This window comes from Macrotis lagotis, chromosome 3 (assembly GCF_037893015.1).
Source record: "Macrotis lagotis isolate mMagLag1 chromosome 3, bilby.v1.9.chrom.fasta, whole genome shotgun sequence".
In the NCBI taxonomy this organism is placed as follows: domain Eukaryota; kingdom Metazoa; phylum Chordata; class Mammalia; order Peramelemorphia; family Peramelidae; genus Macrotis; species Macrotis lagotis.
Window position 1 is genome coordinate 63,810,964 of NC_133660.1, and position 17,718 is coordinate 63,828,681.

At 33.6% G+C, this 17,718-nt stretch overlaps 1 protein-coding gene across 3 annotated transcripts in view; it reads left to right on the plus strand.

Annotated features, from left to right (window-relative positions):
* The window catches only part of CENPE (centromere protein E), a 99,265-nt gene that overhangs the window by 6,782 nt on the left and 74,765 nt on the right, over positions 1 to 17,718 (plus strand). For all 3 annotated transcript variants that reach the window (XM_074228770.1, XM_074228771.1, XM_074228772.1), the window contains exons 3-14: positions 2,582 to 2,671; positions 2,949 to 3,067; positions 3,810 to 3,929; positions 4,295 to 4,376; positions 4,524 to 4,591; positions 4,679 to 4,744; positions 5,536 to 5,587; positions 9,799 to 9,886; positions 10,393 to 10,522; positions 12,555 to 12,674; positions 15,534 to 15,692; positions 16,682 to 16,832. In XM_074228770.1, coding sequence (XP_074084871.1) covers positions 2,582 to 2,671; positions 2,949 to 3,067; positions 3,810 to 3,929; positions 4,295 to 4,376; positions 4,524 to 4,591; positions 4,679 to 4,744; positions 5,536 to 5,587; positions 9,799 to 9,886; positions 10,393 to 10,522; positions 12,555 to 12,674; positions 15,534 to 15,692; positions 16,682 to 16,832 — 1,245 coding nt within the window. The remainder of the gene's footprint in view (positions 1 to 2,581; positions 2,672 to 2,948; positions 3,068 to 3,809; positions 3,930 to 4,294; positions 4,377 to 4,523; positions 4,592 to 4,678; positions 4,745 to 5,535; positions 5,588 to 9,798; positions 9,887 to 10,392; positions 10,523 to 12,554; positions 12,675 to 15,533; positions 15,693 to 16,681; positions 16,833 to 17,718) is intronic.

Consider the following 17,718-nt stretch of genomic DNA (forward strand, 5'->3'; position numbering starts at 1 on the left):
GAGATTCAGATTGTATGAATATCATTCAAAGAACCTTCCTCAGTAGAGCAAAGGCTCTATAGCATTAATAGAGATCCAGAAAGATTTGAAGGAAGCCAAGAAGTAAAGGTGAAGAATGAGAGTATTCCAGGCCCTGGATATGCCTGGTATGGGAGAGTATTTTGTGAAAAGGACAGCATGGAAGCCAGGGTCACTGGATCACAAAGTACATGAGATGGAGAGAGAGGCAGATTATTAAAAATTTTGAATGCCAAAGAGGAGTTTATATTTGATCCTAGAAATGAAACTCTACCTCCGAAATTTATTGAGTAGAAGAGTAGAGAATGATGTGATTAGAATTTTAATTTGAGGAATTAATTTGACAGCTGAATGGAGAATACATTGGAGTAAGAAGAGGCTTGTGGCATGGAGATCAGCCAAAAGACTATTGCATTAGTCCAGGTGTAAGATAGTGAAGGCCTGCACCAGGATGGCAGTAGTGTCAGAGGAGAGAAAGGATGCAAATGAGAAATGTTATGAATTGACAAGTTTACAAGTAGTTACAATTTACAAGTAGTTATGTTGAAGTAAATAAAGTGAATCATTCTACATTGTGTTTTAAGGGATTAGATTCATGGAAATTTAATATACATTTGTTAAGCATTTGCTAAGAAGATTGCTGGTGACTGTGAATTTTCCTTTACTAACTAATTACAAGCAAAGTTTGACAATTTCTATACATTTCCACAAGACTTCTAGTATATTAATAATAGCTTTTAATTCTATAGAGGTTTATGGTTTTCAAAATGTTTTGTACATATTATCTCATTTGATAAGTACAATTAGTATCTTCACTTTTCAGATGAAACAACTAAAGCTGAGTCATAAATGACTTGTCCAGGGTCTCATAGCTAGGAATTATTTTATTTGCCTCAGTTTCCTCATCAGGAGGTAGGAATTATACTCAGGTCTTCTGGATACCAAATCCAACATTTCATTTACTGTGCCCTCTCACTTATATCTACAACTGCATAAACTACATGAGAGGGGTCAAACATATGGATTCATAATACTACTAAGAGTGACCTGAACCAGATTCAAATGCAGTTCCTATCTGATTTTAATATGTTGCTATATTAATTTTAAGAATAGAAGTAAATAAACAGGTGTGTTTTCCTAAGACAGTTTGTGGCCTTTGGGGATCCTTATGTATGGTTTGTTGTTTAGCTGTTTCAGTCATGTCTGACTCTCCATTACCCCATTTGGAGTTTTCTAAGCAGTAGCACTGGAATGGTTTGTCATTTCCTTCTCCCTCTTATTTTCCTGCTAAGGAAACTGAGGCAAACAAGGTTAGGTGAATTGCCCAGGATCACATAGCTAGTTAGTATGTAAGGCAAGATTTGTACTGAGGTCTTCATGACTCCAGATCTGGAACAGTTATCTACTCTACCACTTCACTGCCCATGTATGGTTTAGTGACAAGTCTCTGTTTCCATGTTGGATTGGATTTGACACCACTGCCTTATATTAAAGGTTCAAATCAAGGATAGTATTTTTATAAGAAAGCAAGTCAGGGATAATAATGATAGCTAGTATTTATATTTATATTTATATTTATATTTATATATATATATATATAGAGAGAGAGAGAGAGAGAGAGAGAGAGTGTGTGTGTTTACTACACACCAGGTACTTATTTATTGAATCCTCATAATGACTTAAGAGGTAGATGCTATTATTTTCCCTTTTTTTAAATTGAGGAGACTAAGGCAGATGAAGATTAAATGACTTGCTCAGAGTCACTCAGCTAGTTAATTTCTGAAATTGGATTTGAGTTCAGGTCTTTTTAACTCCAGGCTCAGATCTTTAACTTCTTCGTTAAAATCATTATAGATCAGCAATACATACCCTCCATAACTTTAGGACTGTTTTATAGAAGATCCAAACATCTCCAGAATTGTTAGAACAAAATTATTTGAATCTGTAATATTACTGATGTATTTTCCAGCACATATGTGCTTAATAAGTCTTTATGAACTTGAATTGTATTGTAGTCAGTTAGCACCTTGTGTAATGGAAAAGTGGAATGCATTTAAAATGGCAAGACCTGAGTTTGATTTCTGGCTCTGCTTCTTACTATCTTTATGATCTTGGGCAAGTCATTCTCCTCCTCTGTAGTATGAGGGTGTGGACCTAACATCTGAGGTCCTTCTCAGCGCATCTATTCTTCAATTCCATGATCCCGTTTTAGCTATAGCAATAAGACATTTGATTCTGCTTTCAAGTCTTTAATATTCTATTTCTTCAGCTATGATGCAGTATTGTAAACTAATACAAAAATGTCAAACACATGACCCATAACTCTTCCCCAGTGTGACCTAAACCAAATTAATGTGATTTTAAATAAAATACAGTAAATACAGAAAATAAAAATACAGTAGCATAGATATTACATTTTAATTGCATCCACTTGAGATCCACAGGGATCCTTATGGATGGTTTAGTGGCTTCCATTCTTTTTTGAGTTTAACACTACTTTTGTAAACATTGTTGACTTACTGAGTTGCATCTATATTCCTTATTCTTGTCTACTTGTCTTTAGATCGTGTGTTTCATTCCAGTGAAACTACGGAAAAGGTATATGAAGAAATAGCAGTACCAATTATATGTTCTGCCATACAGGGTTACAATGGTAAGTTTTCAGTGATGCTGTCTACAATTCTTTTTTTTGAGTTTTTGTTTGTTTGTTTTTTAGTTTTTTGCAAGGCAATGGGGTTAAGTGGCTTACCCAAGGCCGAACAGCTAGGTAATTTATTAAGTGTCTGAGACCGGATTTGAACTCAGGTACTCCTGACTCCAGAGCCGGTGCTCTATCCACTGTGCCACCTAGCCGCCCCTAATAATTATTTCTTAAAAGACTCTTTTGAGCCTTGGACATTTACCCCAAAGACTTTTGTTCCTTTTTCCAGGTACAATATTTGCATATGGACAAACTGCTTCAGGAAAAACATATACAATGATGGGTTCAGCAGATGGTTTGGGTGTAATACCTAAAGCAGTTAATGATATTTTCAAAAAGATCAAAGAGGTAAGTTACTTAGCTAAATTAGCAATGATTCAAGGGTGTAGATGGTATTAAGCAGATAATAATCATAAAACAATCTCTCTGTTATAACTGAGAAAAATATGCATATGGGGATTCCTTATACTAAAGAATTCTGCCCCACAAATAGAGCTTTGGATATTTCTGGGTAACAATAAAAGACAAAATCTCAGGCAATCCCTTTCAAAATGAGAGTGACATGAGGGGAGGAAGGGGTCAGTAGGTAGGTTAAAGGACTAATTCCTTCCCAAAGGGAAAGAGAAAAGGGGAGAAGAGCACAACATGATTAGGTAGCATGGCAAAAACAGCATTTTTTTTCCTCGAGAACTAGTAGACTGAGGATATGATGGTCTGATTATCATCAAGGATACTGAGAGTTAAATAGAGTTCAGTCACAATAGATCACTGTTAGATTCATCTCTGTGATAAGGGCATCTCAAGAAAACTAGTTAAGTGCTGTACAGATATACAGTATAGTATTGATTAATTGTGCATCAATTTACCTCATTCACAACTATACTTCCTTAGGGGTTTAATCTTCAATACTCTCTTAAATAAAATTATAACTGTATTATTTCTATAAAATGCAAAAGTTGTGAATGTATAGTCTATAGTCACTTAGAGAAAATTTCCTATTTTATCCTCATGAATGCAAATGACAAGTCAATATTAGATTTTTTTTGCCTGGATGCTTTCTTATAGCATTTTCTTAACAATTTTTTTCTAGATTCCTGAAAGAGAATTTCTATTACGTGTATCCTATATGGAAATTTACAATGAAACCATAACAGATTTGCTTTGTGATACCAGGAAAATGAAACCTTTAGAAATTCGGGAAGATTTCAATGTAAGTGACTTTCACTTATTTTTCAACCTTTAACATTTAACTTTGCTTTATATGTCACTTTTTATATGTCCCTCTAAAAAAATAGTCTCTTAAAAATTTATGAAATACTCAAAATTTTTACTTTTGTGGAAGACCTAGAGATGAGAGCATTATATAATGGATATTTTTTGTAGTTTATATTTAGTAAAGTTTGGAACATAATCTGACAAAATCTTTTCTTTTTATCTTTCTTATCTTGTTCCATCATTTTAGAATACAACTATTTATTTTCCATTTTAATGAATTTAACATGGTTTCTCTAATTCTGTGCCTCTTCTTTTACATTGGAAGACTGTCTAATCTCTGTGAATTAAACTTTTTTATAGAGAAATGTGTATGTAGCTGATCTTACAGAAGAGGTGGTCTCCACACCAGATCTAGCTCTGCAGTGGATCAAGAAAGGAGAGAGTAAGACTTGCTGTATTTTTTTTTAAATGAAAAGAAATTAGACTCTTTACATTGTGTTTTTTCTTCACAGGTTTTTAAATTAAATACATTTAGTGTAGCAATTCTGTGACTTCGATGCTTTCAGTTAAAATATGAACTATTTTGCAGGAAACAGGCACTATGGGAAAACAAAAATGAATCAGAGAAGTAGTCGTTCCCATACAATTTTCAGAATGGTAAGTAGTCCTTTCTCTTCTATTTTTTTTTTTTTGGAAACTTTCCAATTAATTGATTTTCCCACATGTTACCTTTTTTTTCCCTAGATACTGGAAAGCAGAGAAAAGGGTGACCCCTCTAACTGTGATGGAGCTGTCATGGTATCACATTTGGTAAGTCTCACTTAAGAATGACACTTTTCCATTCAAGGGAAAACAGCAGAATTAAGTTGTTTCACTGACAAATCTCTTCATTATAAGTGTAATTAAAATTTTTAAAAATACATAACTTTGTATATTAACTTACTGTATCAGTAACATTTGAATATTAGGGACATTTTATAGAAAAATACTTGGAACCTGTTGAAATATAATTCTTTTATGTACTTCTTTAAATATCAATAAATAAATATCTCAGTACTGTACCTTTGTAGCTTCATTATTTTCTCTTTGAGTTCCTTTTAAGTCACAGATCTGGTTTAGAAAGGAATCATACTTTAAGCTCTTATCAACTGACATCTGATAATTAATTGGTTTGCTACTTCATAAGAATGGAATGCAGAGTAATGCAGAATGGAATAGTGGAGGGGAACAAGAAACAATAAAAAGCAAAATGAAAGGATGCTAAAAACATGTTGCCTTCTCACTTTTGTTTTAAATCAATACATTGAATGCAGGCTGTGTCTCTAGTGTTCTCTTAGGCAGAGCAATATGGGTTCAAATGAGAGATATGTATATTTTGACCATTGTTGGAAAAAGAGGGTCTGAGCACAGGTCTTTGAGCCAGGAGATCCATTTCTTTTGATCTCTCCTGGGCTTTTAATGACTTGATGAGAAGAAAATAAGGGAGAGAGAGAAACTGTAGAAATAAGTTGGTTGAGGTATCTTTTGTTTTTTTTTCATATTTAAAAGATTTTTAACTTTCCTCAAAATTCATTTTATTTTATTTTACATTGAATTTACAGAATTTGGTTGATCTTGCAGGCAGTGAAAGAGCCAGTCAGACAGGAGCTGAAGGTAAAAAAAAAAATCCATGAAATATTTTTATCTTATGTTTTTATTATATTTCTTTGCAGTATGAATTTGCTTATGTTCTGTAAGGCAGTGGTGTCAAACTGAAATAGAAACATGGACCACTAAACTCCACTTAAGATCCCTATGGGCAGCCACACGTTAACAGTAGCTATAGTCTTAGGTGTTATTTTGTTAAATATTTCCCAATTTTTGATTCAGATTGCACTTGGAAGTGATATGGATCATAATGAAAGCCACAGGTTTAACACCCCTGTTCTAGGTTTTATGTTTTTCTGAAAGACCTCTTTTTTTGGTGTTTATGAGAGTTTCTTTCCACTATACATTTTGATAGTAAGATATGTTATCTTCTGAAGGAGATTATCACAATTCTTTGAGAAGCCACTATCAGGGATCATCATGATGCTATAATAAAGCTTCAGAGTTGAATTCTACTCTGATACCTCATTGGGCCAAATCATAAACTCTTAGTTTTTGCAAGGGAAATGGGGTTAAGTGGTCTGCCTAAGGCCACACAGCTAAGTCATTATTAAGTGTCTGAAACAGCATCTGAACTCAGGTACTCCTGATTCCAGGGCTGGTGCTCTATCCACTGTGCCACCTAGCCGCCCCCAAATCAGAAACTCTTGCAGGATCTACTATCATGGAAATGTAGTGATGTTCCTGACCTCAGAAAGAGAGAACCAAGCTAACCATGGAAGGGCTTGTCACAAGAAGTTGTCTGTGACAGCCCATGAAAAAAAGGGGAGAAAAAAAGCATTCAATCCTATGCAGAGTCTGTCTCCCACTGTGGTAGTGAGTGGTAGGAAGAAGCTAAAAATTAGAATATTGTCAAACTAAATGGCGCCTCTGAATACTCTGGTAGATTTCCAAAGAGACTGAACCATTTCTATGTTGATTGTCTCAAAATTAATAAAAGCAAAAAAGGAAGTTACAGCTAAATGGAAGAATAGCCCCCAGATTGTCCTTGAAAAGATAAAGGAGTTGGCAACATTGGTTTTTATCTTGTACCCATGAGCAGTGAATGTTTCATTAGATACTTGTTTATCTCATCTCATAAGACCATGAGCAAAAGACCATCATGAAGATGTAACTACTTAAACAGCAATATTGATATAACAATTAAGGTTTGTAAAATATTTTACAAATGTTATCTCAGTTGTTCCTCAGTGTTCAGTTTTTCCTAAGAGAAAGGTGTTATTATTGTCCCCATTTTACAGTTGCAAATCTAAAGAAACAAAAGTGAAATGATTTTCCCAGAGTCACACGGCTGGTAAGTGTCTGAGGCCGTTTGCGTTCAGGACTTCCTGATGTCATGTCTAGTACTCTAGCCTCTGTGACTTCCAGTTATCTCATTAAGAGACCAAAACATTTGATATTATTGCTAATTAGAGAGCTGAGCTGTGACAACCTAAGCATAAAATATAAACTTGTTTGGAAACAGTGTGGTGGAAAATGGTGGAAGATTATGAGCAGATTGCCTCATAAGACAATGAAAACAGTTCAAGAAAAAGTATCACTGAAAAGCTTGGTGTCCAACCCATTTTAGCTAGCCACATTGGCTTTAAAAAAAAAAGACCAAAAATAATGTAACTTTAACATCGAACTAAGAGTCAAGAAGTCAACTAGGGAGCAGCAACCAGGTGGTACAGTGGATAGAGCACTGACCCTGGAGTCAGAGGAGGACTAAGTTCAAATCTCGCTTCAGACGCTTAATAAGTACCTAGCTCTGTGACCTTGGGCAAGTCACTTAAACCCCATTGTCTTGCAAAAGCCACAAAAAAAAATAAGCTGGGGAAATTGAGCAAGCAATAACAACAAGAAAACAACCCATGGTGTACGGGGCAGGATATGGGCTCATGGGCTCGGGTGCTCCTGGCTCCAGGGCTGGTGCTCCGTCCACTGTACCACCTGGCCATATGTACAATTATTACTATTATTTTTTTAGTTTTAATTTTTTTTGGGAGAGGGGGTATTTTGTTTACTCCTAAACAAGAATATTTTATTAATGTATAAAAAATTATTTGTACAAAATGAGAATAAATAAATATTAATTTTTTTTAAAAGAAATAGAAAAAAAAACAACCCATGACTATGGAAAGTTACTGTGTAACAAGGGAAAATCAAAACATAAACTCAGAAAACAATTAAATCCAAGCAACCACAGGCAGTGTGAATTGCTCAAAGACCCAAAAACAATTTCTGAGAAAGCTCTAAAAGGATTTTTTTTAACTCACATAAGAGAGATAGAGGAAAAAATGGGAAAAGAAATGAGAGTGATGTAAGAAAATCATATAAAAAGAGTCAACAGCTTGGTAAAGGAGGCACAAGAAAATTCTGAAGAAAATACAATACCAAAAACCAAGTTAGCCAAATGTAAAAGGAGGTACAAAAGCTTACTGAAAGAAATAATTTCTTTAAAAAATAGTATTTGGTTAAGTGGAAATTAATGTCTCAATGAGACATCCAGAAACAACAAAGTCAAAAGAATGAATAAAAAAGAACAAAATAGGAAATAATCTCATTTAAAAAGCAACAGAAAAAAACAGCAGACCTAGAAAATAGATCACGAAGAAATAATCTGATATTGAATCTTTTAGATAGCTGAAACCCATGATCAAATAGAGACTTAACATCCTTTTTCAAAAAAAATTATCAATAGAAACTATCCTGATATCCTAGAAATGAAGGTAAAATAGAAATTGGAAAACCTCCACCATTACCTCCTAAGAGAGATAGCAAAATGAAAACTGAATATTCCAGTCAAATTCTAGAATTCTTAGGTCAAGGTGTAATAAATGTTGTAAACAGCTAGAAAGAAACAATTCAAATCTCGTGGAACCAAGGGTAACACATTTAGGAGTTTCTGTATTAAAGGATCAGAAGGCCTAGAATATGATATTCCAGAGACAAAAGTTTTCCAATGTAGCAGAACTGAATTGGGAGTTAGTTGACTTTGAAAGACTTATAAGCATTCCTGATGAAAAGACCAGAGCTGAATAAAAAATTTGATTTTGAAATACAAGACTCCAGCATAAAAAAAGTGAGCAAAAAAGGAGAACTCATAAGGAACTATTTACACTCCTGCTTGGGAAGATGCTTTTTGTAACTTCTAAGAACATCATTATTAATATAGAGAAGGTGCAGGTGTGAGTTGACTATGACAGAATGATTTTTAAAAAATAAGATAAAGGGAAAAGAAAGAGAGAGATGCACAGGGAGAAGAGGGAAAGGAGAGGTAAAATAGGATAAGTGATCTCCCATAAAAGAGGTAAAAGGAAGAATTTTTACAGTGCAAGGGAAGTTGTAAGCATGGTGACAGATAATACTTGTACCTTACTCTTACATTTGCTTCAGTAAAATAGAGAAAGAGCTGATCAATGAATTGAGCATGCAACTAAAAAGAAATTCTTTTAAATGAATTAAAAATCCCCAATTAAACTGGAAATCCCAAAAAATCAAAAACAATCTAAGTAAAATGGATAAATAGTGACTAAAAATATGAATTGCTCAGATTAACAAGAGAAACTAGAACACATAAAATAAGCCTTTCTTAGAAAAAGAATTTGAACAACCAGCATCAGATGAATTCATGGATAAATTCTACCAAACATTTAAAGAATAGTTAATTACAATACTACCTAAACTATTTTAGGCAAAAAAGGAATTTCTTTTATAAGATAAATATGATATTAATACCTACATCATGAAGAGCAAAAACAAAACTAAACTAATTTCCTTAATTACTATTGATGTAAAAATTTTAAATAAAACACAGGCCCGTTCAGTATTAGGAAAAATATCTGGTTAATTGACCACATCAGTAACAAAATTACCAAAAATCATGATTATCTCAACAGACTCCGAAAAAAGCTTCTGATAAAATACAGCACTCATTCGTACTAAAAACCCAAGAAAGCATAGGAATAAATGAAGCTTTTCTTAAAATGATAAATAGTATCTGTTTAAAACTATCAGCCACTATTATCTGTAAAAGATAATAAGATCCAGAATGAACCAAGTTTGCCCCATTATCACCACTCTAGGTAATTGAAATTTCATGCTATATTGTGAAATTGTGCTGCCAGGTTTTTCTCTACTAGGTTTCCTATAATTTTATAGATGAATAAGACTACTCATTCAAAATTTACATTTATTTTAACATATTCATACATGCATATTTTTTCTAATTGCAGGAGTTCGACTCAAAGAAGGTTGCAATATTAATAGGAGCTTATTTATATTGGGACAAGTGATCAAGAAACTTAGTGATGGACAAGCTGGGTAAACAACATTTCATATATTTATGAATGTCCAAGCATCCGAATGGTTTGAAAAGGGTAGCATTTTAATACCATTCAAATGTAAAAATTCTTTTTGCTTTATAAAGTCTTCATGATTCAATGAACTTAGTTTCTTATGTATATGACTGACCTTCCTGCCTCACTTTATTAGATTATACAGTAGTAATGATTTTGGCCTGATCTACGATATTAATAAAATGAAAACTTTCCTAGTTGTGCCATATGATAAAATATAAAGATGGTTCAGGGGTAGTGGATAGAACATTGACCTGGAGTCAGGAGGACCTGAGTTCAAATGTGAACTTAATAATTACTTCACTGTATGACCTTGAGCAAGTCACCCCATTGCCTTGCAAAAAAAAAGGCATAATTATAATATTTTTATACTAGTGATAAGGAACCATCTTTATCTTAATAAATACTCTTTACTGAACTTATGAAAGTTGCTGATTTTTTTTCTTTCTCAACCCATTTTTTCATTGCAAGAGGTTTCATAAACTATCGAGACAGCAAACTGACTCGGATTCTCCAGAATTCTTTGGGAGGAAATGCAAAAACCCTTATTATTTGTACTATCACTCCAGCATCTTTTGATGAAACACTTAGTACTCTCCAAGTAAGTAGTTGTTGTTTTTATTTTGTAAAATATGAAATCACTACTGGAAGTCATTTTTAGGAATGAAAAAATACTTAAGTGTCTGCTGTACCACACATCATGCTAAACACAATGGGATACAAATACGAAAAAGAAAGTCTTTGCCTTTAGAGTGCTTACAATTTAATGGTTGAATACATCACACAAAAGGAAAGTGTAAAGCATTAGTGGGGATTGATGGTGAGATGACCAGGCCTAAATGGCATGTTAGCCTCATGTTCCATGGACTCCAAAGCAATCAGAGCTGCTCATAGAAAATTGAGAATACATTTCATTGTTACAGTAAAAAATTCACATCAATTAGGTTTATATGATTTCCATTAAATATTATTTAACAAATGCTAACAGAGTCACTAATTATACTAGATGTGACTAGTTCCTATTCACTACATGCAATACAAGGATTTATCAGACATGGTCCTGGACCCTTCTCTACTAGGGAATGTAAGGCACGCTAGAAAGTAATGTAATAAATGAATACATGCATCTATAAAGAGTACAGAAAACACATGTATGTATGATTGATTTTATATATGTGTGTGTGTGTATAGTGTGCACATATAGATATCTAGAGATTTATATAATGATAAAAGAATCACTTCTTGCTGTTATGGCGAAGGTAAACTTCTTTGGAGAAGAGCTGCTATTTTAGTTGGGTTTTAAAGAATTTCCAAAGGCCAAAATAATATGGAAAAATTTCAAGGAAGAAAAAGACAGATCAGCAGAGGTAAGAAAGCACAGAGTATATTTAGATTTCATTGAATAAACTGGTTTATGTGGAGCATAGAGCATATATGTGTATTATGGGTAAATCAAAGGAGAAGAGATAGATAGTAAAGGTAGGTAAAAGACTTAGGAGTGCTTTGAATGACAGTGGAAGAGAAGCAGCCACCTAGAGAGAAGAATCAGGATGTTATGGAAGCCAAGGAAACAGCCGTTCTTTCCTTGGTTACTAGTGTTATCCATAGTAGGGAGGTGGAGAAGTATGATTACTGAGGGAAAAGGCATCCTTAACAGTTTTACTGGAGGTGGTGAAGGTAATAGCCATGTTTCAGAAGTTAAGAAGAGAATATATGGTGAGGATTTGAAATCTGTATTTTGGCTGAGAGATAGAAGAGGGGCTGGAAGGGGATGGAAGGATCAAGGAATTCACTCGAGTGGTTCTAGAGTTCCATCACCTACGGAGTAAATGTGAAGATGTGCCAGGATATTGCATATTTGTGACAGTACTTATGAATGTTGATGGACCCAGAATGAAACTTGACTCTAGTAATGATATCTAAAAAGGTCATTTTCAATAAATGTTTTTCACATCATTGATTGCTAAAAACTATTGACACTACCTTGACTTCTTCATTCATGGAGACATAATAGGAGTGAGTGGGAAAGGACAGGAAGGATTGGAATTTGAGATAGAATTATTGGTTGTTGGCAGGTAATTTTATGTGCAGAGGAAAGGAAAAGCCAAAGAAGATTCCAAGGTTTCAAACTTAGATGAGATGGGAGGCAGTCAAGAGAATTAGCCTGGTGAAAAGGGGCAGGTTTAGGAGAGGAATTGTATACATTTGTTCATCACAATTGCCGAAATTAGTTAACTTGGCATTTCACCTTTCATAAGTGCATAAGTTCATATTAACTAATGAATTATTAGCTATGTCTCATTGGGTTATAGTTGTTTTTATACGTGTTCTATCCCTGCTAACGTTATGTTTGCTTAAGAGTTCCTTTATATGCTGTAATTGCTTTTTTCTTGACATAAGACAACAGAGATTGAAATGGTTTTGTGGAAGTTTCCTGCAGTGCCCTAATGAAGTGGATACTTCTCATGATTACATCTTGAAATTGATACTTAATTTTCTATAAAATTGTTAGCAGTTGGTACAGGTTACACTTTCAGTACTGAATTGATTTACTTGTAGTTACTAGTTCATTTTTTCCCATACATTTTATTAAATGATTTAATAATTAATGTTGTGGGTTTTTTCCCCTTCAGTTTGCCAGCACAGCTAAATATATGAAAAATACACCTCATGTTAATGAGGTATTGGATGATGAAGCTCTCTTGAAAAGATATCGGAAGGAAATAATAGATTTGAAAAAACAACTAGAGGAGGTACGTGTGAACCATATAGGATAGTGATAAACTGAGTGATGCTTTGTTCTAATACAGAAAGAAACTTGATCAGAGGCTTGAAAATAATGCAATACACTTGAAAAATGAATCAATAAAGTAGTTTACAACAATGTTTTAGATTTATTGCCTTTTAGGGATTATTTTTCCTAAGAGATACAATTTTGGAAATTTCATTTTATTTTTCATTTGCAAATTACCTAGTTTCTCTGTATATACTGATTTAAAGTCTTCTAACATTAGATAATATGAAATCATACCAAGGAGATAGGTGGTAATGGCAGAAAATGTTGCTGAAATACTAGATTATATTTTTTCCTTAGACTTGGTTATTTTGTTTTTAATCTCTTCGTCTCCTATTAACAAAGCAGCAGTAATATGTAACCTAAGCACACTAATTCTTGTTGTGTTTTGTTTCATTAATATATTGAAGTTTCATTCATTTTTTTAAAAGCTTAAAAGCCCATTTTATATAGCTCATTGTATTAAGTGCTTCTGAAAAGGAAAAAGTAATAACAAGACATGATCACTGCCTTAAGAGAGCTTATTGTTGGGGCGGCTAGGTGGCACAGTGGATAAAGCACCGGCCCTGGAGTCAGGAGTGCCTGGGTTCAAATCCAGTCTCAGACACTTAATAATTACCTAGCTGTGTTGCCTTGGGCAAACCACTTTAACCCCATTTGCCTTGCAAAAACCTAAAAGAGAGAGAGAGAGAGAGAGAGAGAGAGAGAGAGAGAGAGAGAGAGAGAGAGAGAGCTTATTGTCTAGTGGGGGATAAAATGCCAATGCATATATTATTAATGTTCTAATTCGTAAAGTTTACAGTTGGTAAACAATATTGAAAGAAGTCTGGGGGAAGGAGACCAAATTCAATAATGGGGGATTTCAGAATACTTTCTGGAGGATGTGATGCTTGAATATGGACGTTCCAGATATATGGAACCCTAAGCAAAAACAAAAAAAAAAAGTACTAACAAATAGATTTATTACCTAGAATAAATATGCCATATAAAGAACAGACTAGAAGAGGAAAAAGTGATTCTTGGAGAACATTTTAGGAGGCTATTGCAGTAGACCAGGTAGGTTAGGTGTTGCATCATGAAATAGAGGAATAGCCGATGGACCACCTAGTGATTTCATTGGTGTTTATTCCGTGTTTAAAAAATCCAGATTAAGGTCCTTAGTACCTTTGGTAAATTTCTGAGTAAGATTGATGGAAAGACATAAAGAAGAATCATCTGAGGTGAAAGGGTCTGGGTGGGTTTTTATCAGCACCTTTGGAGAGAATACTCTTGTCAGTGAGGTTACAGGTCTTGATGTTGACACAAAAGATTTTCTTTAACACAACTCCTTACTAACCCTCCTTGCAAGCCAACCATTGTGTAATCTAATCTATCACTTAAGTCTGACATATCAAGAGGCAATAGTCTGACAAGAATACTCCAAGTCCAGATCTCTAGACCTATCCCTATTCCTTTTAAAATTCCATTTAAGGGCAGCTAGGTGATGCAATGGGTAGAGCACTGGCCCTGGAGTCAGGAGTACCTGAGTTCAAATCCAGCCTCAGACACCTAATAATTACCTAGCTATGTGACCTTGGACAAGCCACTTAACCCTATTGCCTTGCTAAGAATAAATAAATACATAAATAAAATTCCATTTCAAATCAGCCTCCGCTATTCTTTTAAAATCATTTCAGTCCATGAACACATCTGATTGCTCATCCATATGAGAAGCCACACAAGCACACACATAGAGTATTATCATAGCCCCCAAATCAGCCAGAAATACCTTTAAAAACTTCCTAGTTGTTTATTCATTTAAAAATTTACATTTCAACTTGTATCTGATCTAGACTTTTCTACTTGTGACTGAGAATAGTTTAGAATAGGTCAGATAATAGCAAAATTCTCTCAGGAAACTCTTCCATGGTAGACTGGTCCTAACTGATCTATTACTGTACTATCAAAAACCAAGCTATTTTAATTATAGGCATTTGCTTCCATTTACTGTACATGTCTTTTCAAAGTCTGAATTTGTAAATTGGTTCTCACTGTAGTCACCTAGTAGTATTATCTCCTTTGACCTTGTTGGTCAGTATATTTGGTATCTTAAACTTTTATTTTTTAAAATTTCTCATAGCTATTTATTGGGTCTGGCTTCCACTGGAAAATTTTAAGTCATTAGTTTCTACTTCTCATTTCATCTACTACTTTATTTTACTAGTAAATATAATTGAAGGCCTTTTGGACCAGGTTTATAATGTTTCCAAAATAATACCTAGCCAGAAGGTGAAATTAGATGAAATTATTTTGGAAACATAAACCTGGTCCAAAATAGCTACCTGCCCATAAATACAACATAATTAGTATGGCTATTTTCCTTTTGTGCCTGTTGTTTATATCCTACTATGTCTGATTCAACAAGATTGTTTTAAATGTATTGTCTCTTTTTACCTGGACAAGCTAAGTATTATTGATTAATGATACTGAAATTTTGCAGGGGAATACATATATATTTAGGGTTTTTTTTGCAAAGCAAATGGGGTTAAGTGGCTTGCCCAAGACCATACAGCTAGGTAATTATTAAGTGTCTGAGTCTGAATTTGAACTCAGGTACTCCTGACTCCAGAGCCGGTGTTCTATCTACTGCACCACCTAGCCTCCTGGGAATATATATTTTAACAAAAATTTTTAGGAAATTTTTGTTTATAACTTTTTGTTGTAGTGTTTTTAGTTTACATGTAAATTCTCATCCTTCTGAATTACTTCTTAGTCTTTCAAATGTAGTATTAGCTAACAGATATGACAACATGGTAATATGCAATAAATTATCCTTTAGGTTTCTTCTGAGACTCGTGTCCAAGCAATGGAGAAAGATCAGTTAGCTCAACTTTTGGAAGAGAAAGACTTGCTTCAAAAAGTACAAAATGACAAAATTCAGAATTTAACACAGATGTTGGTAACCTCTTCTTCCATCACATTACAGCAGGATCTAAAGGTAAAATTAAATAATTGTTGTATGTTACTATATAATTTTTATGTAATATTATTTCAATATTACATATTGATAAAATTGCCTTATTTTCCTAATATTATAATATCTATGGCATATCTTGTATGAATACAGTTGTTTGATGATCTGTATAAATGTTAATTTCATTATTTATATTTTATATAAATATGTTCATATATTTGTATAGAAAGTATATGCATGTTTTATGCTTAATATATAAACCTATGTAATATATTACACATATTTTTTATACATCCCTACTTTTCATGTGAAATTTTCTGGGTTCAAATAATTCAACTATAGAATATGTTCAAGAAGCCCAGAACATTATTTGACCAGCATATTGGAAATTTATTGCCAGTTTTCTTTTATTACAAACATAACTACAAGTAATTCAAATGAATCCTGTTTCAACTGATATATCTTTTCCTTTTTTTTTTGCCCTTCATTTTTTAGAAAGATTATTTATTTTGAGTTTTACAATTTTCCCCCCATTCTTGCTTCCCTCCCCCACCCCCCACAGAAGGCATTCTGTTATCAACTGATAGATCTTACATGAGAAGTAAAAACTTATTACAAAAGTTAAGCATAAATGACAATTTCATCAAGTATTAAGAAAATAACCATTGTGAAAACATAGGGGAGGAAAAAACCCATCTCATTTAGAATATTAATATTGATTTTAAGGTGCTGAGTTTTCCTTAGTGGGAATCACAATCATAAAATTGTTTATTAAAAACTTGGAAAGAAAGGGTGATTGGGTGGCACAGTGGATAAAGCCTGGAGTCAGGAGTACCTGGGTTCAAATCTGGTCTCAGACACTTAAAAATTACCTAGCTATGTGGCCTTGGGCAAGCCACTTAACCCTATTTGCCTTGCAAAAACCCAAAAAGAATAACAAAACTGGAAAGAATTCCTGTTGTCCTGCATTTTATCTGTGTTTGATATAATCATTTTGCTCGTTTGCATCTTAGGCCAAAAGAAAAAGAAGAGTTACTTGGTGCCCTGGCAAAATGAACAAAATGAAAGATATTGGCTATGTAGATGACTTTGCTATAACAAAGGCCACTGTGACCAAATCAATCAAGGCTACTGCTATACCTTCCATAGTAGAAACTGATGAATGTAAGTAATTCTGGTAAAACAAATAGCCATTCTAATTATCTAAATCAAAATTGTTTCAAAAGCCAAAGTACATTGTGTCCATTTGTTTCAATAGTGCTATATACTTCATTAAGTAATATTGATTTGTAATGAGATTCATGATAGAATTTTTATCATATAACCAAAAGAATAAATGAAATTTACAAATGAGTAGTAATTTCAAGAATATATCTATATTCTAGTTAAGTCTTCTCTCGGTATTGACAGTATTATTGCCTTTTGTCGAGCAAAAGATGGCTGCATAAAGCCAAGTATGATCAGTAAGGGTAGAGTTGCCTCTCACCCTGTGACTAACATGCCCTAGTCCTATATGTTTGCCTACAACCTCTATACATTTAAAATTAATTATAGTTGGTGTTTACATTGTGCTTTCTGTTATTTCTTTTGATCTTCACAATATTCTGTTATCACCATTTTGCAGGTGAGAAAACTGAGGTTTAGCAGAGTTAAATGATTTGCTTAGGTGTCTGATGTTGTTTCAAACTCAGGTCTTCTGACCTCCAAGTCCTTCACTTTTTCCACTATACTGTCTTTCCATGACCACCTATTGACTAGCACACATTTCACTTCTATTTGTGCTTCAACATTCAATACATTGAAACACTCTTGTGTGTATATGTTGCTGTTGTCTCAGATTTCAGAATTAATGTATTGGTATTATTTTCTGGTCCTAGAGATCCACTGCCTCACATTAAACAAAGTTCTCAATCATTCCAGATAATGGAGGTTGAAAGATAAATTTTAGAAGATGACTGGCAATATATAAATTGTCCAATGTCTTAACATGATTTTCAAATATAGAAACTTATATTTAAATTATAAAAAATGCTTCATATAATAAAATAGC